Source organism: Ornithodoros turicata, unplaced genomic scaffold (assembly GCF_037126465.1).
Source record: "Ornithodoros turicata isolate Travis unplaced genomic scaffold, ASM3712646v1 ctg00001137.1, whole genome shotgun sequence".
Classification (NCBI taxonomy): Eukaryota; Metazoa; Arthropoda; class Arachnida; order Ixodida; family Argasidae; genus Ornithodoros; species Ornithodoros turicata.
In genome coordinates, this window is record NW_026999474.1 from 60,129 (window position 1) to 87,441 (window position 27,313).

At 45.4% G+C, this 27,313-nt stretch overlaps 1 protein-coding gene across 1 annotated transcript in view; it reads right to left on the bottom strand.

Annotated features, from left to right (window-relative positions):
• Positions 1 to 27,313, bottom strand: part of LOC135376501 (mesoderm-specific transcript protein-like) — a 79,765-nt gene that overhangs the window by 30,304 nt on the left and 22,148 nt on the right. The window contains exons 5-6 of the mRNA XM_064609011.1: positions 22,767 to 22,816; positions 22,653 to 22,693 (exon numbers count right to left, since the gene is read on the bottom strand). Of these exons, the coding sequence (XP_064465081.1) occupies positions 22,653 to 22,693; positions 22,767 to 22,816 (91 nt within the window). The remainder of the gene's footprint in view (positions 1 to 22,652; positions 22,694 to 22,766; positions 22,817 to 27,313) is intronic.

Below are 27,313 nucleotides of genomic sequence, written 5' to 3' on the forward strand. Positions count from 1 at the left end.
TTTGCGATAGTTTTTTTTCGGAATACGGAATAACGAGCATCAGTCATGAAACCAGTAGAAGTCGGTGATAGCCAGGACCGACCGAAAGGCGAGCCAAACTGAGAGACTCCTGATTGGCCGACTGGTAGGGGTAATTGTTCATTTTCACTGGTTGCATGCTCCGTCTTGCCTGAATTATCTCAAACCATGGGCTCCACGGGGAGCTGTGGGAGACTTCACTACCGAAATCATTTTCGAGACCACAGGTTTTAAAGAGATAGTTCGCTCTCCAAGCATCGATTCGTTGATTTCTGTTGCAGACGGTAGTGTATTAGAACTTTACCACATACGTGCATTAGTTCCCAGCAGCACGGGCGGTATGATTTATCGTAGCCACCTAAAGCAACGAGAACTACGCAAGCAGGCTTTTCCGTGGAAAAGGGAGTGCGCGCGACGTACAGTGACATACAGCGGACATCTGTAAATATTCGTGTTCTCGTTCGCAACAATCGCACCCTTGTTGCTATAGGTGTTGACGTCGTTCGTGTGTCGAATATGTGTCGGGGGTTGTGGACCCGTGTTGGGTCTCGCACAGCAAGGACCGATGATGTCCCCCGCAGATTAAGCAGGTTAGTGATCGGTACGAACGACATTCCCGTGCAATGTGGTTGTATTCCTCGCATTTCAAACAACAGCGCTTGGACAGGAGGAGTCTGCGGTTTCAGACGAGGGAACCGTAGCGTGGCACTCTTTTATTGCCTGGCTGGTGCTGTCGCACAATGGGCTATTTCGATATCTTCACGGGTACCAATTAATGTTACGCAAGGAAGGGACACTCGTAGACCTGTTACCAACGTCGTTTCCATGTCAATTATCAACAAACAAGCTCGTGCCGCTGCTCCCTCTCCCGTGCAACGGTTGGCATCCACTTCCTCCTCTATTTACAACACCTAACAAGCTTTCCCCACAGAACATATACCCTGGGCAGGGAGCTGACAGTACTGTACAACATGGTGATGCAGTTACACACCGCTCTTTTTATCCAAAAATTCACAACAGCAAAAATATGCCTTCTAAGCATCCATTAGTCAAAGCATGGCCGATCCACCATATTTCGTCGTACTGAAAATGCTTAACATAAAGATGGAGATTTCCCTTCTGTATCGTATCCGCGTTACCTGATAAAAGTCCTTTCTTTTTACAAAAATACATTTGGTTTCATGCAGTGTTACTCTGAATGTGAGGCCTAACCACTAGGCAGCACATCACGAAGATGGAAGATGTTGACTACTGGAGAGACCACTTGCAGACATTCTGTTCCTGTATTTTAACCTTCGGTATGTGTCACCTTTGCTGCAACTTATTCCACATGATCGATATGGTCCCAGTAAACCAATAATATCCCTAGGATATCCCTACAAGGTCGTGAACGTCCTGAATATCTGGACATCCAAGCGATATCTGTGAGATATCCCAGAACAACATTCGCGTTTCAGTTTTACCCAGTAAATAACTTATGTCCCAGGGACGTCTGTAGGATATCACGCTTTGGATGTTTGAAACGAAGCAAGCTGCATCCCCGAGGTATCCATGCAAGATCTAGTATATACCAATTTTGGGCACTGAACTCATTTGAACCATTGAACGTCAGTGGGATGTCGCCGGGACATCGCTTGGAGATATGTGATGTTTCACATGTTATTTGGACAGCAACTTTTTTCTTGCGCTGAGAGCAAGCAAAAACTTCGGTGGAATTGTATCTGCGCAAAATGTCATTGCAGTCTGCATGAGCACGCGCTCGGGTCACGCATCTGCGCAAAATACCGCCATGTATCTGCGCAAAAAGGAAGAGGCTTTATTTGGGCGAGAGTTCTCAAATTAGGAATGAGCTATGCGATTCAGTCTATTAACACAATACAGCGGGCGTAATGCATTAGCGCAAAATGCGCGTGCCCTGTTGCTCGTGCACTTGGATGCATTCGCGCTGGTTTCACTTATTATCACCATGGATTTGGTTAAGTGCGGTAGCGACAAATCCAAGGATATAATTGTTCTAGGTAGTGGATTTAAGTTTCGCCGTAGCTACACAAGGAAAGATAAATTTGTAAGATGGCGATGCACTGTGAAAACTTGTAGTACTGGCTTTTCCACCACCGGTCAAGAAACCATGGTGCAAGATCACCTACACCCACACACAACCACGAGGCATCGCGCCACAAGTTAGACAGGCAAGTGGTACGAGCTGCAGTGAAACAAAAATCTGCGGCTAACTGCACAGAAAAACCGTCGCGACTAATCTGCGCGGAGATACGAAAGGCAGAAACACATGAGGCAACTCTCGATCACACTGACATGAAATTACTTCGAGAAGCGGCATACAGTGCGCGGCGAAGCGGCTAGTTCGGTTTTCAAAGTTTTAGTGTATGGGTCCCAGATGGCTACTGCGTACATGATGATCGGTAAGACTAGAGTCTTATATGCCAACAAACGTACCTCCGGGGTAGCAAAACCAAGCGATCGCGTTAAATAAAATAACTACCTTATTCCGACAATAACTTATTCCGACATTTTCTAAGCACATGCTGCACATGAGAGTTCCATCTTAAGTCGGAAGTGAGAAAGACCCCCAAATACTTGTATTTGTCAATCTTCCTCACTTGCATTCCGTGCAAAAAATAGGTAGTGGGTATGCACTTATTCTTCCGTGTAACAGACATACAAAGGGTTTTCTCAGAATTCAGTCGCATTTGCCATCGCTTGCACCAATTACTTATTTGGTCCAAGGAGTTCTGAAGAGTGTCTCTGTCCGTGTCACACTGAATTTCATTGTATATTACGCAGTCGTCGGCATACAGACAGGCTTTACATTTGACGTCATTTAACATATCATTAATGAAGACCAAAAATAGTAAGGGACCCAGGACAGAGCCTTGGGGCACCCCAGAAATTACGTCTACCGGCGAGGACCTGTGACCGTTGTATTCAACAAACTGTGACCTTCCAGAAAGATAATCCTGAAGCCATGCAATGACCCGGGGATTTGGGATATATGCTGCGAGTTTTAGCATCAGTTTGGCGTGGGGCACCACGTGAAATGCTTTTGAAAGGTCTAGGAAGAGCACATCGGTTTGTGAATGACGGTCAATTGATAATGCCAAGTCATGAACAATTTCAGAGAGAGCTGTAACGGTCGAGAACCCCTTGCGGAAGCCATGTTGTAAGAAAGTATGCATGTGGTTCTCCTCAAGGTACTCTGTTATGTGCTTACAAATTATATGTTCTAGTAACTTACTACAGTTGGATAATAGAGATACTGGCCGATAGTTAGTCACCAGGGATGAGTCACCAGCCTTAAAGATGGGTATGATCCGTGAGCATTTCCACTCTGTCGGAACCTGACCTACATTAAGTGACATTTCGAAGATAATTTGGAGATACTGTGCAACCCAGTCAGCATATCTCTTAATAAACTCGTTAGGAATCCTGTCTGGTCCTTGAGACTTCCTAATATTCACGTTCCTGAGCAACTTAACAATTCCGTTAAGATCAAACGCAATGTCTTTCATTTGCGGTATCATGCGCTGTGTCGTCTCAAAGACTGGTCGAAATCCGTCGTCAGGGACAAAAACAGACCTGAATCCAAGATTGAAGTGGCTAGCTGCATCCACCGCACTAACTTCCCTGTCGTTCATTGAAATACATCGGTTTGAGTGGCTCTTAGGAACAATCGTTCGCCAGAACTTCTGAGGGGACGAGTGTAGCAACGACGGAAGTGTTTTTCCGTAATATTCCCTTTTAGATTTCCTGATCTCATTTTTAAGTTCTCTACATAATCTGGAAACAGCTGTCCCATTTCCTTTACGCCTCTCCCGTATTATGCGCCGTTTCAAGTGAATGACGGGCCGTGTTATCCACGGTTTACGCACATTTATTTTACGGACCTTAATTGGAACGAACTTAGAGATGCAACTATGTACGATATTAGAAAGGATGTGCACGTCATAAGGAAACATATATTAAAAGTGTTCGCTTATTTGCTTAACATGCTGTTATCTTATCAAAGGGACCGTTACAGGCGACAGTATAGATCAAATTACTAAACAAGAAAGCACTGCAAGACTGCAGTTTCAAACCCAGCATAGTTCCTTAGAAGTATTTTCCGGCAAGCGTGTTCCGCACGATATACATGGAAGATGTATCCCTAAGAATAACTCTTGGAAATGTGTACTCTAGCTATGTATCCCGAACGGCTTTCGGATTACTTGTGCACGTGGCATACGCGGGCAAACTTTAACAATCAATTTAAGTAAGTAAAATTTCGGTTTAGGTTCTTCACGCCTGTGCGCGAGAGGTGTTCTGACATTTTGTACCAAGTTACACCGCATAAATCCAAAGGCAGATGTCGACGTGAAGCTGCATTCGAAGTTTTACAGCAAAGGGAGTCGCACGCGTAAAAAAATCTACACGTCGAACACCCAAACTCATCGGGCTGTGATATCCCTGCAAGCAAGTGAGGCAGCCACAGGAGAGGTCACATGCTTTCGGGAACCAACGGGAATAACTGGGGCTTTCGCACCACTCGAGTGGAGCGTGATGCGGAAGTTTATTCCGAAATAATTCTAACACACCTAATTCTAACACAGGCTAATTTAGTGCCACATGGGCGTGAAGTGCACTCCCAAGCGAATGTCACGTTCACTACGTTGTTGCTACATGGCTTAAGTGTCACGAGTAGCAGTATGATGGCAATTACGATAGGCAAGATTAAAGTGCCTCAAAATTTTTAGATGCGCGCCACAATACCTTCCCGATAATGTTTTTCTTTTTTTTTCTTTTTTTTTTTGCTTAGAAACACTCTCTGCAAATCTTCTTCCAAAATAAAACAAATTCGCCTGAAACATGTGCCTCAAACATGTGTTCACAGACTGATAACTATATACTAAAAACAAATAAACACGCTGTCAAAAGTACTTGTTTAAAATAAAAAATAAATTGTTTAAAATTGTTTAAAGTACTGTTGTAAAAATATTGTGGTGTGGGGGCCCCCTCTTTTTTACCAGTGCCACAAAGCATGCCATCGAAGCTACGCACTCGGTTCGACAAAGAGAAGTGAAGGGAGTTTGGGAAACTCACACTATCCTTAGTGCACTTTCTGCCAAGCGTCACGAAAGGTCCCGTGTCACAGCACACGAATGACACCAAGTGCAAGTGTAACTCGTTAAAAATTACACAAATTAGTTCGTGCGACGGGTGTATAAATCACAGACTACGACATTACAATCCTTTTCTCCTCAATACTGTGACATGTAGTACATCGTGTGCATGTGTAATGAATCATGTCTATCAGAATGTCACAATCCCTTTAAGTACGTAGACCATAACAGCAGCAAGTATTAGATGTCAGTATGACAGTGTCAGTGTAGTAATATGTACCACTTATTGGACACAGTATTTTTTCCTCGACTTAATATTAACGAAGGTTGCGCAGATGCAAATCGCGAGCTTTAAACGCCCTGTTACCCTTTCCGGAACGTGTTTCCACTTCTCGTTCTCTAGGAATTTGCGCCGATGCAACTCACTAATCAGGGAAAGACGAAGTTCATAGCGAATAACAACACAATTTTGCGCACATCCATTACTCCCAAAACTTATGTGAACCTTAACTAGATACGGGTGAACAAGTAAAACCGTTATGTATCTCTATCGTTCGCGTGCAGCTGGCCATGCAACGTACCTATCTGTGCGTGACACTAGTCGAGCAACAGAATTCGACCACTTTTACAGCTCCACTCTGCAGGTAATCACAATATAGACAGTAGCCTGAATTAAAAACACAATACTTGATAGGAAGGAATATCAGAAACGTCATTGGTTATACCTTGAATCTGCACATACACGAATTAACTGCATAGACGCACCCTCTCACCGTTACATGTCTTACGCCGCAATACTCTTGTAATGAACGTGCCACAACAACTTTTATTTCAGTATATGCTCCAGCCATTTCGGCAACAGACTATTGTGGCTGCTCTGGTATCCCTCCGCGTACGCGGTGGGGTGGAAGGGGGCGCACAATGAGGGACCACTCATATTTTTAGGGTGAGAGCACCTTTAAACACACTTACGTTCTTTAATTACCATATGTATATGTTTTGTAGATATGTAGGCTACTTTTCGTTAATATCACCGTGGCGTCGTCACTTCTGATGCGTCAAATGAAATAAGTGCACATTATATTCAATTTTAACAGTCAGAGCAACGATTCATAAACGTCCCACATTTGTCCCAATATCCCGAGGTGACATCGCATGGAAATACCTGCGACGTCCTAAGCTGGTGCCCATATCCTGGTCTCCTGTATGTCGCATGAATATCTATGGGATATTCAGGCTGCTCCCAGGGATATCCCATTGTCCAAACAGGGATATCCTACAGACATCGTCTGGACATATGTTGTTTGTTGGGACATTGGCATGGAAGATTGCTTTCAACATAAAAAAACTAGAGGTCTACCGGAGGAACACTGGAGGTCCTATTCCGACCCAAAAATCGAGAATGGATATTTTTGGGACTTCCTCAGGATCGCAAAATGAGGAAGAAACCCTGATCCTCTGGATATCCTAGGCATGTAAACGGGACGTTTTCAGATATCCCTGAGACTTGGAACGTCCTTTGGACATATCTGGTTTACTGGGGTAGGTAGGAAAACTTCTACCAAAGGATGGATGCTTGTGGCAACTGGTTCGTTGTTGGTTGTGGTTGTGGGCAGTTCGTCCTGTTTTGTGTGTGCCTTTTGTCTGTGTTTGTGGCTGCGGCTGTGTGAACTTGTGGCAACTGGGTTACGGCAGTTTTCATGGAAAATTCCTTTTCGAAAAAAATACCTGATAGATTCCCACTAGTTTCACTAGATCATAAGATATATTAAATGTCTATGATTGCGTGCTGTCACAGTCACTGTCACAGTCTGAAAACAGTGTGACAACAAGAGGGCGTTCCGTTTCCTGGCATTGAGATGCGGCTTCCTATCGCCAGACGTCACGCTAGACGATCGCAGCCTCCCCTAATATGCTCCTCTCCATGCAACCATAGAAGAGCTGCCAACCTATATGCCTAAAGAATAGCTTGAAAAACAATAGCTCGTAGCTTAAAATAATCCATTTCTTACATGAAGCTAGCTACAGTTGGAGATTTTTAAGATGCATCATTATTATAGAGGTATGCCAATATTGAAATTTTCGAACACAAACGGACTATGAATATCTGCAAAATTTTCCTTCGACTATCGAATATCCCGCATAGCATAAAGGCTTCTAAAACCAGCATTGTCACGGTTGCGTTCTGCTGATGGTTAGAAAAATGCCCGGAGGACACGCAGGAATATGTATTCATATATTGGATTGGCATACATGCCGATATAGACATCTACAGTCAAATTGTTTTCACAGCGAAAAAATGAGCCGTTTCCATGAAGCAGGCCGAAAACCATAAAAAACTTGCACTTGAAAAGCAGTGAACACCTTGGTTAGCATTGTAAGTGCTGGTGAAACAGACAGAATGGAAGTAAAGGGTAATGACATGTTCAGAAAGGGCGATAGTTTACTGATGAGCACATCCCAGAAGGAAAACGAAGGCAGCAAGTGCTCTCTTTTTGCACTCGCAATGCCTTCCGCATTTGTCGTGCAGGCAAGAAACTGCCCGGTTTACACTGTGCTCTCACGCGTGACGTCACGCGAGGCCATCGTTCCCGACAGTAATGCATAGTTCGGAACAGCCCCATTCATTAGCGCAGTAAAATTGCGAACCTCGACTATGTTGTACGACTGTGCTTATTACGTGTGATTGTTTTTCGCGACGTTCATGCTCAGCGCATCCTTCATTTCACGGCGAAAATCTGCGCGCGCGCCAGCGCCGAACAAAATCGTGTCGCAAGTAGTAGAGACTGACCACGAGCATCAGGAAACAAATTTTAAGGTGCCTGGGCGCCATTAAATTAGCAATTAATTAGCAATTATGACCCCCAGTAATTGGATCATCCAGTGAGTCACCTCACTAATTGGGGAGCATCTAATTCGTGTCCAGACCGCTCTGTGTGTTTGCGGATATTTGTGGGCAGAGAAAATAAAAGAATAGATAGAAATAGAGTGGAGAGAAACAATTTATTTGAAAATCAATTATGCCAGCTCGAAGAAATCGCTCCAGAATGGGCGGCCGACCACCGACCACTGTTATATTCTTGATTGTGTTACTTACATGCAGCGCTGCATTGTAGTTAACGTGTCAGTGGCGGGCACGGTGCATCCTGCAGTATGGATCGATTCAGAAACTTTGTCATTGTCTTGCAGGTTACCACCTTTGGTGTGACTCCGTTCTTCTACACACAGAATACACTAGCTCTGCCGGCTGATTACCTTCCATGGAATGCGCAGCAAGATACCGTCTTGTGCCCTGACCAGTCTTCCTTCGTGTTATCTGTGCAAACGACTACAACCAATCACCTATCCTCTACTACCGGATCTGAGTATAATGCGCCAGCAGCACGCTTAAAAGAGCATTCGTCGTGGGATCTCTTCAGTGGCGAGCACGGTGGATCCTGCAGTATGGATCGATTCAGAAACTTTGTCATTGTCTTGCAGGTTAGTACAACCCCCATGTCTTCGTACTCTATAAAAAGCGACCACCTAGGCCTGTTGGTTGTGCCGTGCCCCCAAACGTTACTTTCCTTGTTGTATGACTGCTATAACGTCATTAAGCTTTTAGTTCTGTTATCTGGCGATATTGAAACCAATCCTGGTCCTGCGAATGCTGATATGCTGGCAAAGATATTACAAAATCAAGAGTCTGATAGGAAACTGCTTCAGTCAATTCAGTCTAGCTTAAGGGACACAGAAAAGTCTCTAACAGAGCTTAGCAGCAAAATGGCATCAATTGAACATACAGTAACCGAGCTAGAGTCCCTCAAATCAGCCCTCACTGAGACTTCCAAAAGGTTTGCCCCCCGTGAGGCCTTAATTGCTGCACTGATTAGGAAGACTGATGACCTGGAGAGTCGCTCTAGACGAAATAATATCATTATTCATGGCATCAGTGAGAACAGTTCTAAGACACCTGATAGCCTCCTTCGCATTGCAAGAGACGATATTTTCCGCGACATCCTGAACGTCAGTGTTGGCAGCATTGAGCGCATTCATAGGATCGGGAGGAAGCGTGATGACAGACCACGTCCGACAATTTTGAAATTGTATAATTCCTCTGAGAAATCCGGCATGATGCGTAACTGCTTTCGCCTCAAGAACACACAGTATTCGATTAAAGAAGACTACACTAAGCGAGTGCAGATGATACGCAAAAAGCTGTGGGATAGTGCGGTTGATGCCTTCCCCCATCAGAACGGGATTTTTTAGATACGTGTCTGAGCTTTAATCTAGAACAAATGGTCCTTTTCCCTACTATCTCATATCTCGTTCCTCAGCTTCCTGCCTCAACCTTGTACTAACGTCTAGACAAGACATCATTTCCAACTTGCGCTCATTTGATGGCTTAAGTGATCATAAGTTTATTCCTTTTTCTATTTGTGCGGCACATAACCGTTCTCATACACAGCGCAAAGTCAGTAAGAACTTTAACGCTGCCAACTTCAAAGCTTTCAATACTGAACTGTCTTTATTTTTCGATGACGTCGCTATGGACTTTAACACGCGATCTGTTGAACACAACTGGTGCTTGTTCAGGGAGAAGCTCAGGGAACTGGAATCGATTCACATACCCACTTGTTCTGTCCCCTCCTCGGATTCAGCTCCCTGGTATAGTGCTACTGTTAGGCGACTTCGTGCAAAGAGGAAGCGATTATTCCGTTTGGCTAAAACTTCTAACTCTTCACGTGCCTGGAATCGCTATTATTCAGCTGAGAAAAAATTTACGAAGTGTGTAAAGCAGTCTAACGCTTCCTTCTATACCACACGTTGCCATCACTCCTAGAACACCAACCAAAAAAATTTTGGCGAACTATTTCCCCATGTGTTGTTACCCCTTCAAGGCTGCTTGACAGTACTGGTGTGATGGCCCCGGATGAAGATTGTTCCTCTATCCTGAACCGATACTTTGCGTCGGTATTCACACGTGAGGACCTTACACTTATGCCTTCATCCCTTGCTACAACTTCCCCCGGATGGAGGGCCTATCCTTTACCAACCGCGGTATATTAAAACTAATTGATAACAGTAAACTTTCCTCCTCCTGTGGTGCCGATGGAATAACATCCAAAATCCTAAAAACCACTAAACAGGTCTCAGCCAAGTTTTTAATGCTTATATTTAACCAATCACATTCTACGGGGGATATCCCATCCGACTGGCTTACTTCGAAGGTAATTCCGATTTTCAAGTCTAGCGAAACAGTGAAACCTCATAACTGCAGGTCCATCTCTCTCACAAGTATACCTTGTAAATTTTTAGAGCATATAATAGTGTCTCACTTAATGACGTTCCTTGAAACAAACGAGTTCTTCTACCCTTTCCAACATGGGTTTCGGCGTGGCTATTCATGCGAAACCCAACTGCTTGGTCTAACACATGACTTATTGAGCAGCATGGATGGCGGATGCCAGGTTGATGCAATATTTATTGACTTTGCTAAAGCATTCGACAGGGTCTCACATGCTCGCTTAATATCAAAACTTTCCAGATTGAACATCGACCCGCTCGTCTTTACGTGGATACGGAACTTTTTGAGTAACAGAAATCAATTCGTGTTCAAACAGTTAAAGGGTTAACACTTCCCCGTCCTCATTAGACAGAGTAACTTCCGGAATCCCTCAGGGTTCGGTTATTGGCCCCCTTTTATTTCTCATTTACATTAATGACCTTCCATCTGGATTGACATCTCGTATTCGCCTATTTGCTGATGATTGCATCATTTATCATTATATATCAAGTTCGTCAGAACAAATTGCACTCCAAGATGACCTTCATAAGTTCGCTTCCTGGTGCTCCTCATAGCAGTTACCTATTAACGCCGATAAATGTAAATCAATGTCGTTCACGTGGTCCACCCCCACAATATTTCAATGCTCTTGTGGTTCGTCTCTGCTTGAACACGTTACCTCATATAAGTACCTCGGGATTCATCTAAGTAGCAAGCTTTCTTGGTCTCATCACATCTCTCAGACTATAGCTGCCGCTAATCGAACCTTGGGATTCCTTCGGCGGACTCTGAGACTGGCCCCAGTGTCTGTGAAAAAGTTAGCCTATACGACATTCGTGAGGCCAAAGCTTGAATATGCCGCGGCAATATGGGACCCTCATCAGGCGTACCTCAGAGACTCTTTGGAGAAGGTTCAAAACCGGGCCGCCCGGTTCATAGCCTGTGACTATCATCCCGACAGCAGTGTCTCTGCGATAAAATTGAACCTCGGTTTAACCATATTGACCCTTCGTCGTAGAATTTCTGCCCTGCTACTTTTTCACAAAACCTTCCACAATAGCTTCCTCTACTCCTCTATACTGCTGCCCCCTAGCCATATATCTCACCGTGTGGATCATGTGTTTAAGGTTAGAGAATACCGATGTAATACTCAGCGTTTTTCCGAGTCTTGTGTTCCACGAACTTCACGTTGGTGGAACGATCTTCCTCGTGACATTGCTACAATTAGTGATCATTTGACTTTTAAGCAAGCAATCCACGATTTATTCTGCTCGCCCTAGTTAATCCTCTACTTACTCGTAACTTTTTGCGCTTTGCTGTTCGTGCCTTGTGACCTGTACAGATATTTTTGCCCATTGTATTTTTTTTTGTATTTTATGGGATGTATCACGTGCCTGACTTTTTCTTATGTTCATTTGCCTCCTTTGTTCTGTTATGTTCCAATCCGTCATGTTGTACCCGCTCTGTGGGCCTTTGACGTACATACAATAAATAAATACAGGAGGTAGCGCCACTTGTTGCTAGCGGCTCACACTGCGCATAAAAATAAATGAAGGCCGTGCACTTTCTTCTTTTTCTTCTTGCCCGAGCCTCGAAGAAGACATGAGTCTCTTATCTATGCGACAGCGCCGAGGGGGTGTTTCTCGCTTCCCATGTTGAATATGTCGGCATGACATCTTTGTGGAACGTTAAGCTACGCATTCTTTCAATCATAACAACCTCCATCTTGCTCATTGGCAGCTGGTAGTTGCAGAGATCGATGACAGGTGGCTACCTAGTCGCAAGGCCTCCCCCGCCCCCTTCATCGCAATATGCATGGAAGACCACCCGCCATGTGCAGTAGATCCATGTTCGTAGCAAATGTCTGGAGGAACCTGATCGAATGACGTCATGAACAAGCTTCTGTGACAAATATTCTACAAGCAGAAATATGCTTCACTGAGCATGCAGGAAGAATTTGGGGAATCTGTAAAATTTACCACGGAGCTACCATGAGAGTGGGACACGTCACGCGCTACGCTCATCGTCCTCGGCAATCACATGACTAACGCCAATTCCTTGAAGAAGGTCCTTTCTTTTCATCTTTTCATTCTCTACTTCCTTTTCATTCGGAGTTCTTCCCACACCAATGCCTCGGTACTCTTACTCGTTCAAAACATCTTTTCAAAAGCAGCCATTTTAGAACTACATCCTACAACGCCAATTACATCATCCTTTGGTACACTGTTCGCGGCGTCCACAAGACGGAACATTTTGGGCAACAACTGTTTGGTGGAAAAAGATTGGACTATTTTCTGGACGCATATAAACAAGAGATGTCGTCGCCCTACACTTACTCGTGGATCTTCACAACTATACACACGAGGATTAATGGTTGCATTGCAATATCTTTCCTGGAGAATGTCAATGTATGTTTCCTCCACACTGTCACGACGCCTTGAGGGTCCAATTCCACGGCTTTCACGTCTTCGGGTAAGAGGAAGTTGCGTCACGATTCATGGCATGCGAAAGAAACGTTAAATTCTGAAAGGGCTTTTCCCAAATTAGTTTCTAGATCCGACGTGACGCGGAAAGTTCCCTCGGTTCCGACCGTGTCCTTGAAAGAAACTTCCGATTTTCACTTCTTGCGCTTCGTATCTGATATTTAAAAAAATTTTCCTCATGCTGAGATCCAGCAGGCCAACTTCATAGCGATTCAAAAGTGTCCCACTCTCATGGTAGCTCCTTGGTAAATTTTACAGAGTCCCCAAATTCGTCCTGCATGCTCAGTGAAGCATATTTCTGCTTGTAGAATATTTGTGACAGAGGCTTATTCACAATATCATTCAGGTTCCTCCACACATGTCCTACGAACGTGGATTTACAGCACATGAAGGGACCACCTAAAATACAGCGAAAAGGATGCCGGAAACGAAAGGGTTTGGGGGGAGCCAAGGCGTGTGTGTAGACTTTTGCGCAAAGAAGTGGAAGAGGCTGAATCTTGCAGAGAAATGAATATGTTTTATTTCCACATTGTCCTCTGGATCCGAACTGTGTTCCCAATACAAATTATCCTGGCTAAATTTGGACTTCTCTTCCGTCACTCCGTCCGCCACTTGACATGTGGTCGATCGCTTTCAACTTGTCCGGGCACATTTCTTGACGTGCTTGCAACAATTCCAGGCAGTGAACTTAAAAGGCTTCCTCCACGATACCGGGAGTAAATTTGCGCAGTTCATCGTTTTTTGTCTTTTTCCGCTTACGAGAAACGGAGGAGAATAAACCACACATGACATTTTTGAGGTACTGATCAGAATGATCACGCAAGCGCAGTGCGCCCTCCCTTTGTAGAGCATTTTCAAATAAACACGTGCAAAGAAGCGAGAGCAAAACCTAAATGAAGAAGCAGCCCGTAGCTGCTAGGAATGTGCACATACGTGGCGGCCAGGTGCGCAGAGAAAGGTGAGCTAAACCAAATGTCGGCAGTGTAGGGAGTGCACATGGGGGATGCGAGCTGGCTGCTGGCAGCGCTGCAGGGGGCGCAAGGAGCGCTCGCGCATGCGTACCGCCCGTGGAGAAGCGCTGCGCATCTGTCACGACCTGGCTCTGGTGGGGAGTGGAGGTGTCGTCGGTCGTTCCTCCCAGAGCCGTATATTAAAAGGGAGTCTGGCCATTGGGAGGAGTCACAAAAAAAGTCTCGGCTTGTCAATCACAGTTTCGCTTCACTGATTGGTTTGCTCTTTATCAAGGGGGTCGCCATGACACCTCACTGCCACCCAAAATGGCGACGAAAACAAACACAGTAAAGCTGGGATTTCGTGACAAAAAATTTTCACAGACTACTCTGATTTTACGCTGCAAATGTACATCCTCATATACGTTTCTTGGAAATCAGTTTCAACTGATGCTCATCCATCGATATCTAACCGAAAATACGTTTTGTCGCCGGTGTTAGGCCTAGTCAACATGGCGATCACAACGAAATCATAACAAAAAACGGCACTGTGCTGTACCATCTTATATTTAATTGCTGGATTTTATGGATATAATCATTCTTGCCTTTTATATTCCAACTAGTATTCATGTAGATTTGTTTCAAAATCGTACTGACGACAGAATGTGCCCCCAGCAGGTGGTTCTGCCGGCAGCGGTACAACGACGGAAGCAGACGACAACTCCTGACGTTCCCCACGCACTCTAGGTGGCGTTCATCAAATTTGCACCAAAAATTCACTAGTTTTGCAGATAGCGAGAGGTATCCATTTCAATCCCATCCAATCCACTTGCCACCCAAAATGGCGCTGCCCATGTTGGATAGGGGGACAAATAGTGAGGATAGGTTGATTGATAGCGCCCCATATTCCAAGACTCCATTGGTCGGAAAGCTGAAAAAGTGGGTGGAGCTTCAGGTATAGGCATGACCCATTAATTTCCAGACTCCCTTTTAATATACGGCTCTGGTTCCTCCTACAGTTGTGCTCCACCTCTCGTCAGGAGTGGACGGATGCTCTGTCACCCTGTGGAAAACGTGAGTGTCGTCGCGGTGGTTGTGATTTGCCGTAGCGGTTAGGCCTTTTCCCCATTGAGTATGTCTGGACTTGTTTAGCCGTGCCTTCCATGCCACTAGTACATTGTTGGTGTGTTCATCTTGTGTTAGCTGTTCAGTTTTGCAGCATAGTGCGGTTCCACAGCGATTAGGCCTTAGCTACCTAGTACCCTAGCTCTGTGATCGTTTTAAGCCTTTTCTCTATGCTGTCACATGTTCAGACTTGTTTAGCAGTACCTTCCATGCCATTAGTATGTTGTTGCAGTTTTCACCTTGTGTTAGCCATTGAATTTCATAGCAATGTGCGGTTACGCAGTGCTTAGGCCTATGCTCCCGATGCCTAGCTTTGCACTCGTCTTAAGCCTTTTCTCCGTGTTGTCGCATGTTTAGACTTGTTTAACAGTGTGTCTTTGTTTAGCAGTGTCTCTCTTGTTACAATTTGTACCCACTGCTAGTATTTTGTTGTTTTTTCAGTCTTCCACGCATATCCCCATGAGGGGCACTGTGCCACCATCTGGGGTGATGCCTTGTGACTAGCTAGCCACCTCTCGTCGATCTCTGCAACTACCAGCTGCCAATGAGCAAGATGGAGCTCGGTGGTCGGCTGCCCATTCCGGAGCGATTTCTTTGAGCTGGCATCATTGATTTTCAAATAAATTGCTTCTCTCCACTCTATTTCTATCACTTTTTAAAATTTGCATGGCCACAAGTATCCAGCAGGGTGCCCACTATTCGCGTTTTTCGCCAAATCGACGCTGCACAGCGGTGAAACACAGGACTAGTCAAACCAGGTACACCCGGCCTACTCCACGTACACTTGTGGAGAAGTTGCTGCTTTTCGCATGAATCGCTGAGCTGCACCTGTATTTTGCTGTTAAAATCATGAATCAAGTAAACATTGCAGACAACGACCAGCAAACTAAACCAAACTAGTTTTGTTCTGTGTCACAATACGACTCTGCGTGCCGAGGGGATAGCAGTTTGTCTTTCCGCGTTTTCTTCTTTTCACACATAGAATACCGCCTACTTCGACGCATCCTCAGAAGAAATGGATTGAGCGACTCAAAATCAGCAAACCTGTTGCATCAGCAATGCTTTTGTGTGTCTGGCACGGCTCTTGGAGCGGTACTGCCTACGTATCTGATGAACGTTCTTTCTTTCTTCTTCTTTTTTTTTTTTCTGAAGCACACTTCTGTGCAACTCACGTCAGGGGAGAAGCAAAAGCTTGTCTAGACAAAACAGACGGAACTTCGACTAAACGACGAACTTCACAAATAATACGTGACAACTATAGCTTTCTCTTTGGACAACCCGGTTACGCCTGCCAGATGTATATGAGCAGCATTTAATACTCGTTCGCCTTCAACGCATCGAGAATTAACATTGCAGTTCAGAAATCTCAAAATCGAAACTAAGCGACAACCTGGATTCATCCGCCATGGTGGAGTTTAGATGTGCCACCTACAGATCATGGAAAACGCGAATCCAGCAGAACTTCCTGCAGGGTGGTCTGGACACGAGTTCGATGCTCCCCAATTAGTGTGTTGACTTAGTGGATGATCCTAATTACTTGGGATGTCCTAATTGTTAATTATTTCCTAATTTAATGGCGTCCAGGCCCCTTGTTTGTTTCCTAATACTCATGGTCGGTCCTTACTACTGTCGCACTTGTAACATGCGGTCACACAGCGCCAGAGTTGCAGAAACTATGTTGGAATATTGTCACGTCCCACTCCTTGATTATCGCCATCATAGTACATATGAGACGATGATTCTATTGGGTGACTTCAGGCAAAATTAGGCTGGGTCCGGATAACCTCTCAGATTTTTCGTTCTAATACATATTGAACTCTAGTGCTTAGGAAGTACATTGGCTGAGGAAAACAGCCGAAAATATTGTATAGTTCTTTTTTTTTTAAGTCATGTTCAAGGCTGACCATTTCAAGCACTGCGCTTGCTCACAGTTTGCGGGTCGCGGCCCCAAGAACACTCGCGATCCTCAGGACGTCCTCAAAATGTCATCGCGTCCTCGTCCGTGACGGGATGTCCGGAGGAGATCCGGAGAGTGTCATCATGGGATCTTCCAGTGATAGTCATTTGCGTACGTCCTGCGGCCGCCAGCCGGAGGACATATATAGGAGAAGTAAATTAGTTTAATAATGCGATGTGCATTTCTATGCCTGCGCCCATTAATTAGTGTTTCGGTTTGTTTGTCATAACCAAATTCAACCAAATCAGCAGTGATCATTTGTAAACTACAAAAATACTACAAAGAGAAAATACAAAAAATACAGTGGTACAAATACAAATTTAATGATTTCAGCGGATACTCCACGCACTGGGTTCAATGTGCGATAAAATATAGCTTGCTAGACCTTTTATTGTGATCTTGTTGCCATGAACATCCGTGCAACGTCCCTGATGGGATGCTGCACGGAGCATTTCCGTGGAAGATACAGAAAAGTGATGGCATTTTACAGCGCGTGCTTGACTTTCGGTGGGTGTTTCAAATCAACAAAGTAGGAAACACGGACGTTACCTTGGTTGTATCCTTATCATCCAAGGAATTCATCACTGGTGTGTTGCTTATACATGAAATAGAAATAAACTTAGACACCTCACCCTTGGTTTTGACTGCGATGCTAGGAGCACTCTCGCAGATGCAGGAGTTTGCAAGAAAAGCAATAAATAGTACATGTTTTATCTGCGAAAGGAAATGCCAATGACGCTAGCTAACTTCGTCTGTGCTATTCGAAGAAACGCATGGAAGGTACGTTGTTCACTACTAAGCGTTATTTTCTTTCGTGCCGTTATCCCGTACGCAACTCTCCGCAGTCTTGGTCTGTTGCATGGCGACGACAAGCACGAACAGCAATCCTTAACGTGACGTGATTTCACAAGCAGGAGTTGGCATTGCACTAGTTCTAGTTTTAGTCCTAGCTTGTTGAGATAGTTATATGGGAGCCAGTCCTTGTGACTGGTCTTCCGCCTCGATGCCAATACACAGAAATGCCACTGTTGGATATTCCTTTCAAAGTCGGCTGTCTTAATCTTACACTTAGTGGCACATGGCCTTTTATATTTTTTAGCTTTTTATACCACGGCACCCATTGTTGGTCATCGAAAAACAATCAAAAATGAGAGACGGAAAATGACAAGCTATGGTGGCCGAGGTTGAAAACTGCAAGAGAGAGAGTCCGTTTCCACTGTAAATGTCTGCACATTTCTAGAAGTGAGAAATGAAAGCAGATTTACTGGAGGATTTTACATGATCCTATAGTGCTCCTGAGAGTATCCCAGTCTTGTCGCCAGATGTTGTCCCGAGGACCATCTCAGGAGTCTCATTCTAACACTTTTCTAACAAATTGAGGATCATGTGGGGATATTCCCAGGACGTCACTGCTGTCCCGCAATGACATCCTCAGGATGAGTGAGTGATGTCTGCGTGTTCTTGGGGGGGTCTTTGTAGTCAGTTAATTTTTCCCACGCTTATTGCCTATCTGCTGCTGGACCGTTTGCTCTATCTTTGAGGTTCTAGGCTTTGCAAGTGTCCAGACAAAAAATCGGAAAATCGCCTCATTTGCAAAAACTTTCACTTTTTCACCACGTAGCTGCTTTTCCACAAATACCATGGTTGGTTAACTAGGTGACGTCGTTCTCTTCGTCTTTATACGCTCTGTCCATTCATATAAGAGAAATTGTTGGAAAATCTCGTGCATACTTCCTGACGCGCGTTTAGTGACGGGGGGGGGATATGTTTATTAAGAAAAAAGGCGGGTGGTAAGGCAAAAAAAGGTGCAACTTCGGTAGTGCATTTTTCCATGTTCGCGAGCCCTGCACGGGTCGCGGGTTGGGCCCGGCTTGTTATAGGCTGTGTGCTCCTGGCCCGGGCCGACAGAATACACCAACACCGCGGGCGGGCCGAGCTCGGGCCGACAAAAAGACGTCAGCACGGCGGAACGGAGCGGGCCCGAGCCGACAATCTTGTTTCCGAGAGTCAGGCTCGACCGGGTCACGCAGCTAATTCCACGCACGCAATGGAGGACTATTAGTTCATATCATCACGTGCTTGCATCATTCTTGTGCATAGTATTTGCAAAAACAAGCAACGGTATGATTCGACCCTTTAGAACTTAGAACATTCTCAAAGCCACTCTACATTGCTCCTGACTCCTCACGTATTTCATAAACAGTTCGCAAAGCTTGGTGAGAGGGGTAAGGATTCGGAGGAGTTTGTCGACGGCATCCTCTCCATCTACAAGAACAACGTGCCCGCGTGCGTTCTGGATTTAATTTGGTCTCGTGCTGTTGTGGTGTCAAACCGACAGTTCTTGTATGTTTGTGGCCGTGTCTTCTCTTATAAATTTACTTATATTTTTGTGATAAGCGCTAGAAATGCGTACGTCACGTCTGGAAATACTAGGGCGGGATCTACGCGCTGAGTCACCAGGCAGGGCCGGGCTCTATTCACTGGGCCATCGGAAAACATGAAGGAACGGGCCGGGCCATTTTTCGATGCGCTCGGCCTGGGTCAGGCCCGGAAAAGTCGGCCCATGCAGGATTCTAGTTCGCCCACTCGTGACGTGGTTTATGGCGCAGTAATTTGATGAAGGTCACACACAAGGTGCGAACTAAGAAGCTGCGCATTTCCTGCATGATGGATGAGATCATGTGTCATAAAGCAATGAGACATAATCCGCTCTCCGAGTAGTTATTCGAGAGGCGATCAGCAGGAGTGGAGAAATCGCCTTTTTCCGTCGCTCCTGTTGTCTGTCGCTTCGTCAAGGAGAACACATTCTATTCCTGCTGTGTGAGAGAACACAAGAACCTCAGTGCTCCTTTGAAAGGGCGTACAATGAACAGAGGTCATAGCACAGACCGTGTGCTCTGTGGGGACTACGGTGGTAAGCACGAAGCAAAAGCTACCTAGTAGCAAGGTGTGTCTTTATACTGCAACGAGACGCGGGAAGAGTGGATGCGAGGGTGTCAGTAGCGTATAGTTAAGCACAATGCAACACTCTACACCCTGAGATATACGGCAAATAGGATAATTAGAAATGCGAAGCTGCCCAATATTCAGATGCTTCATCTGCCGACGCAAGGCATTGCAAACTATCATACAACGAAAAAATGAGGATGGGAACACTTCCAGCACGTTCCTGGAACACTGTCCTCACATGTGTGGCGAAAGCAGGACGAACAGCTAATGGCGTTTGTGAAGTGTACATGGCAAAAAGTCAAACAGTGCATGGAGGAAAGCAGCGTTCCACTGTTAGACTTTGTCCCCGCTTCTGCTTGTCATCAATTAAAGATCATAGGTGCTCTCAATTTGTGTTTTGCGCATACGCCAACGTTCATGCCGACCTATGGAGCGTAACTCTTGTCTGTGTAGATTGACATTCGAACGTTGTATCGTAATAAACCTTATAAACCAGAACTTCACTATCTCAAATGCAATATGAATCCACGAAGGCACACAACGGAAGTTGCGCATTTTTGCCTTACCATCCCTTACTAAACGCGCGTTACGAAGTATGTCCGAGATTTACAACAATCTTTTTCTCTTTTATATGAATCAAATGAGTGTTTAAAGGTGAACACAACGATGTCACCTTCTGGTATTTGCAGAAAAGCAGTTACTCGCCGAAAAAGTGAAATTTTTTGCTAATGAGGCGACTTTGCGATTTCTTATCTGGACACCTGTAAAACCTAGAACCTCAAAGATACAGCAAATAGACAGCTGCACATAGGCAATAAGTGTGGAAGATAATTAACTGCATGGCCATGGCCTTCAATGGCTACAAAGATACGAGTCCTGAAAATTGCGAGGAAGTGCAGTGCTTGAAATGGCCAGCCTTAAACATTATTTTGTTAAAAATGAACTACGTATAATATATTTTCAGCTATTTCTTCCGCCAATGTACTTCCTGAACACTAGGCCTCAATATATACTGGAACGAAAAGAATCTGAGAGGTCGACCGGAGCACCCTGCCTGACTGTGCCTGAGATCGCCCTATGGACCTTTTTTCACAACGGTGTATGCGCATGCGTGTGACTTTGAGGCGCCGGCGAGGTTATCTTCGTCTTCGCTAGATGGCGCAGTATGGGGATGACAGCAGAGCTCTGGATGACAGAAGTGAGGACCAGTGGGGAAACGGCACGAACGACGCGATCTCGTCGGTCCCACTCCAGACCGGTTTTGGTCCCTTGTACTAAACACGTGGATTTGTTTTGATGCGCGCTGAGCGTGGTTCACTGGAGAGCCGCTAGGATACGAGGCTTATGTTAAAAAAAGACGTTGGAGACGCGGCTGTGCATGCAGTGGCACTGTGTGTTCAGCTGAACGCCAACAAAATTTGGATATTTAACTACCGCCGCAACTATCCTAAAGATGCATGAAGGTTACCGCGGTTTCGTGTTTGGCTGGAGGTGGATCTTAATGGCGACTGCACACAACTGCGTACTAGTTTCGGTTTCGGTTACCGAACGAGAGCGGCACATTCGCAGATGACTGTACCTCGAAAGCTCCGCGCATCGCTTTGCAGCTGTTCTACTATTCATGTTCTTCGCTGCTACCGGAACGTACAAATGAGCACTCAAACCTCAGCAGCTTTGCAGTAAGCTCTCAGATGTTGGAAAAATTTCCAACAATCGAACCTTTACGAATATTCCAAAGCTTCCAATATCAGATTTTCGAACACGAATTCCAATCGAATATCGTAGGTATCGAGTATCGTAGTTTCTACTTGTATTCGAAATTTCGGATATTCGCACACCTCGAATGCTTTTAGTCAATGCACTCTGAGAAAAAAGGGAGTCAAGCTGGAGTTAAGCAGGAGTAAAAGTTTATTTTACTCCCACCGGGTCAAGATAACTCCATTGAAAAGTCCCACGCTCGCGGTTACTCCGTCTTGCTGTTATCGTAACTCCTTCGACCCTTTCTGTACTCCGTCATGAGAGTATAATAAACGAGCAGGATCGGCGGCCAATTTCGCCTGGAAGCGTGCTTCCCCTGCAATGCTCCTTAACAACGCGTTTTCGCGAAAAGCGGTTAGAATTTTTGCAAGTGCGCAAGCAGATTCGGTTACCTCGACGTGTAACTTACTTAATAAAATACGGAGCACACACCTACCTCTAATCTCTGTTGTTCCCCTGGCGAATAAAAAATTATACATGGTAGCCTATGAGAAAGAAACCGAAACTGTGCTCTGTCGTGATTTTCAGTGCAGTGCCTTTTAGCAAGGTGCGCAACCTGTTTCACGATTACTGTGTCGCTGTCTTGCATATGACATAAAGGTTTCGATATTACGCCGACGAGATTTTGTCCCCGTTCCCAGAATTCGGGTTGCCGCCAATCCTGAGAATGGACGAGAATGGCGCGAACCAGGTTTGACTTACTGCAAGACGCCTACCCGCCCAAAAGGAGGCTTTTGGCAACATTCCAAGTTCGCTTGTCCCCCTCCCCCCCCCCCCCGGCACCTGCGACGCATCTATCCAAGCCAAGCCAATCCTCAATTCAATGCCAAGTCAATGCAATGGAAGCAACTCGTCCCTGTTTTCTATGCAAGCACAAGGACCAGAACAGAAGTTACGGTCGGTGCGTTTTGCCGGACATAGCTACATTGTTGTGCACATTAAAAAGCCCTCATCCTTGGAAGTTGCGTGCAATTTAATCTGCAATTGTTAAGCAGGGCTTCTTTCTGAGTGAGTGTAAAAGTGAGCACTTACCTTCTGAGACCATCTCGGATGGTGATGAGAGGGAAAGATGCCTAACGGAATAAAACGTCGTTCTTACATTTTATGGCAGTTAATTATTACATAAAAAGAGCAATAATTCCATACCTCCATTAAGCATACAGAGTGTCTTGATGACAAAGGGTAGAGCAGCTTCGCTAAACAAAACAAACAAAATGTGAAAATCACCTACTGCGTGCTTCGATTAGAATACCTGGCATGAATGAACTGCATTTGTCATAGACAGGAAAACCTGCCCATCAAGTCTACACAACAAAGACACGCATCATGTTATATTAAGTGATCAACTGTTTGGTGCACAAACACTAGCGCAGTGGAAGTTAGAGATATTTAGAGAACGAAAGTACAGAATTCTTGTTGCTAACCTGCAATCAATAGACAATTTGCGGTATGAGGAAGGAGATTGAAGCGCCAATCTGGTGCCTACATATAATGTTGGAATGTAGAAGCGTGTGCTCGTGTTCGTGGTTTGTTCTAATAAGTACGGCACAAGTTGCTGTTGTGCGATACAGTTGTAAACACGTGAACAAAATCATCTGTGGTGCTCAACAGGGTACGTGTTGCTTTTGTAAAACGCACAAAACCAAAATATTGAGCTAACTAAGCTTTTAATCACCAACAAAGTACCAGTGGTATTTGGATTTACTTTGAACTGGACAATTTCAGTGCCTGGTTTCACTCGCAATAAAATTTTGGGCTGCACGTTTATTTTGTACAATCGCTACGCACACAACCTGTACACCAGCGGTTCCCAAACATAAAAATATAGACGACCTCGTCTCCTGATCTCAGCGCATGAATGTTACCCAAAACGACATTCTATTGAAGCTACATTCAGAGCGAGTTCTTTGTCTTTGCCAAAATGTCTTGAACAACGGCATGCTACCCGGGCCAAAGCGGTTTCCTTTGGGTTTTCGCGTCCGTTCTAATTCGAGAAGACTCCACGGCACGGTGCACCATGAAGGTCCGTGCATGCTGCCATAGGTGCAGACACTGTGGAAGTGAGTGGCATAGTGAAAGCAGGAGTGGGCTGTGTGATCCATCGAAAGTGCATTTATGAGAAACATCCCAGTCTGCTGCCACGGGTATCGTGGTAACGCTAAATAGGGGGCATGGCGTGGTATCTTTTTTTTAATTTGTGGGTCACGACCCGCAGTTCCGGAACCACTGCTGCGCCCGTACCCACTGAGGTAGAATAAATTTAAAATCGACAGTTTCCACTTTGAAAATTAAGTCCGAGACGAAACAAAAATATCACACTTGGTGAGAGCTGCCAGGTTAGTTTTTCTATACACAAATATCCTGCAATCCACAGGAGATATGTACATACATCTATGCGTATACAGGGTGTTTCACCTATAAGGTGATAAAAAATTCAACTGGCTACGTACTCGCCGGAGGTTTGTAGGACTTTCGGCAATTACCTTCTAGAAACTTTTGCCACCATTTAGGAAGACTTTGGACAATTTTTAATTGAGGTAAATTTATTTTCTTCAATTGAACTTTGAAAAGTGCCAAGCGAACCTCACTTTTTTTTACAGAAATATGAAGTCCTCCACGGATAACCACAGACTCAACAAAAACTACGCGCAGTATCGCAACAGAAATAGTCGGAAAAAAATCAGCGAAAATTACGCTTTAGCCCCGCCTGCTTGATTTTCGCAAAGAAGAGCGCGCCGTAGGTGCGTGGAGAGGGTGAAGTGTCCCCGCCTCTTGTTTTAACTTTCATTTCCCCGCTTTGACCATGATGCTGGTGACTACCGACTTATCAGAAAGAAAACAAAATAACCGTCTTAACGCAAGGAAGGAAAAACAAATGAAGGCGGGGACACTTCCTCCTCTAGACGCACTTGTCGCGCGCGCGTTTTTGCGAAAATCAAGCAGGCAGGGCTAAAGCGTAATTTTCACTAATTTTTTTTCCATTATTTCTGTTTCGATACTGTGTATACTTTTCGTCGGGTCTGTGGTTATCCGTGGAGGACTTCATATTTTTGTAAAAGAAAGTGAGGTTCGCTTAGCAATGTTCAAAGTTCATTTGAAAAAAATAAATTTCCCGTAATTGAAAATTGTCCAAAGCCTTCCTCAATACAGTCAAACTCCTTTATAGCGAACACCTTTTTAACGAAAATACCACTACAGCAAATTTTTTTGCAGTCCCACTGGAGCCCTATAGGTCCAATAATGGACACCCTTTTTAACGAAAATACTTTTACTGCAAATTTTTTTTTGCTGTCCCCTGAGTTTCGTTGTAAAGGAGCTTGACTGTAGTAGCAAAAGTTTTCAGAAGGTAATTGTCGAAAGTCCCACAATCCTCCAGCGAGTACGCCGCCAGTTATAATTTTTTATCTCCTTACGTGAAACACCCTGTATAGCTCTTTTTTATTTCAGTGCTAGCGCCGCGAAGCAACTGTGGCTATAAGAGACGTGCACCTGTGGACAGATGGAACTTGTGGTGAACAGAGGGGTTAGTATGCGTCCTAGGCCGACGTTCGTCTGCCGGAAAACCCAAGGAAAACCTCAGATGGGGATTCGAACCGGCGCGGAAAGCGGCCACCCTAACTGGTGTGGCGGGCCGTGGACAACGACGAAGATGGCCACGCGCCTGGAGCACCGGCTTCAGTTCCACCGGCGCGGCCATGGAGATATGCCACCGTCATCGCCTCTCCGTGGCATTCCATCACCGTCTGTCGGGGCTCATGTAGAGGAACTCCACCTCCTCTACATTTGGTGACCCGAACGATGAACATCAAGTTCGGCGCCATTAGGCCATCCCAAATTTCTGACCACACCATCGGCGAGCACTACCACGGCACGCTATACCTGGAAGCCACCATCATTACTCGGCCCATCACGATCACGTCCCGAACGCCCTTCGCCTCGCGCCCAACACGTCGACCGCTTCTGTCCACACCGACTGACCCACGACCATCGCTTCACGGCTTCCAGGGACCGACCTGCGCTGTCTATGGCTTCCGGCACACTGACGACCCACCGCTACATTTCCACATCTCGACTCGCATCCGCTGCCGGCCGCGACAACTGAGCAACGTGCTCCCCTGCCGGTTTCGGCAGTCGCGGCAGCCGACGCCACGGCACGCTTCAGCCGGCGTCTCGCCAGTCAACACGGCTAACGTAGCCTCACTTCCTGGGACCACATGAGCTCTCGCTCCCGTGGCGGTTTCGGCACCCCAGAATACTTCAGCGCCCGTGCACGACTTCAACGACTTCGCCCCTCATCGACCTCTTCCTGCCACGTGGGCTGTGCCGTGCATTGGACATGTCCAGCACTGCGCGTCATCCACGGTAGCGCTTGCTTCTCCCTCCTGTGTCGACGTGATTCTTCGACCTTTCTTGTCGCCGCTCCGCCATGGACAACGACGAAGATGGCCACGCGCCTGGAGCACCTGCCTCAATTCCACCGGCGCGGCCATGGAGATGTCCATCATCGCCGGTCGGGACTCATGTAGAGTCGGGACTCAAATTTCCAACGGAAATGGAAAGCGCATGTTCGATTTACCCCGAAACATCACTGAAGGCTTCCAGCACCACAGCGGGAACACATGAAAAAAAAAAATATGCAAAAAGCGCCGTTTTGGGATTCGCAAGTCACGCACGTTCAAAGCAAGAAGAGAGATGCGTGGAACTACAGGAAGCGTCAGGTGACAATGAAGGGGTGACCTAATCAGAGGGACCAAATTTTGTGAGGCGAGGGAATGTCAAGGGGGCGGAACAACGACGGCCCGCATAGCGCTGAAATACTCTCGCCCGGCGACAGTCCCAAAAGGGCGCTTTTTGCATATTTTTTTCATGTGTTCCCGCTGAGGTGCTGGACGTCTTGGGTGATGTTTCGGGGTAAATCGAACATGGAGGACACGTTGGAAGAACGTGAAGTTGACTTGGCAAATTAGCGAGATCAATTTTAAAAATTCAATTTATTGCGCTTGAAATTTGACAAAATCAGTCTTCCTTGTTGGCAAAAGTGCCGCAAAAAACCAATGCAGCAAGCGGCTACCTTGTACAATGTCTAGATTTTTTTAAATATAATTCAGGGACACGTTACAGCAAACACCCTGTATATGTACCTTGCGCTAACAATACACGTGAACGAAGTCCTATGAGACGTTCCTTTTTGGATGATGACATTGCAGAGCGTTATCTCATAGCACATACCGGCCATACACCAGTTCTATGCAAGACAAGCGTCGGTGTCCGTTCTGCAGAATATTATAACGAATTCCACTCGTGTTTACTTACTAAGCCGGCGTAGTACTCCTACGAAAATGTGGCTAACAAAACGTTTGCTGCAATCTATCAAACATAAAAACAATATCCACAACAAGTGTCGAATGTACCCTAATAAGCTTTAGTTACGCGTCCGCTATACTACTACAATACTCTAAAAATGGTATTAAAGACAGCCAAAGAGCAATACTTTACCGATTCTCTTAATCTGTGTGCCGGAGACTAAAGAAAACAAGTTGTTCCCAGGGCCCAATCAACAAACTTTCTTGGGGTTATATTGGAAGAACACCTCAGTTGGAGTGTTGACACTATCGCAGTTAGAAGCAAGGTATGCTTAGGGTTATACGCACTTTTGAGCATCTATTATTCACCCGCACTTGAACTAGGCACTC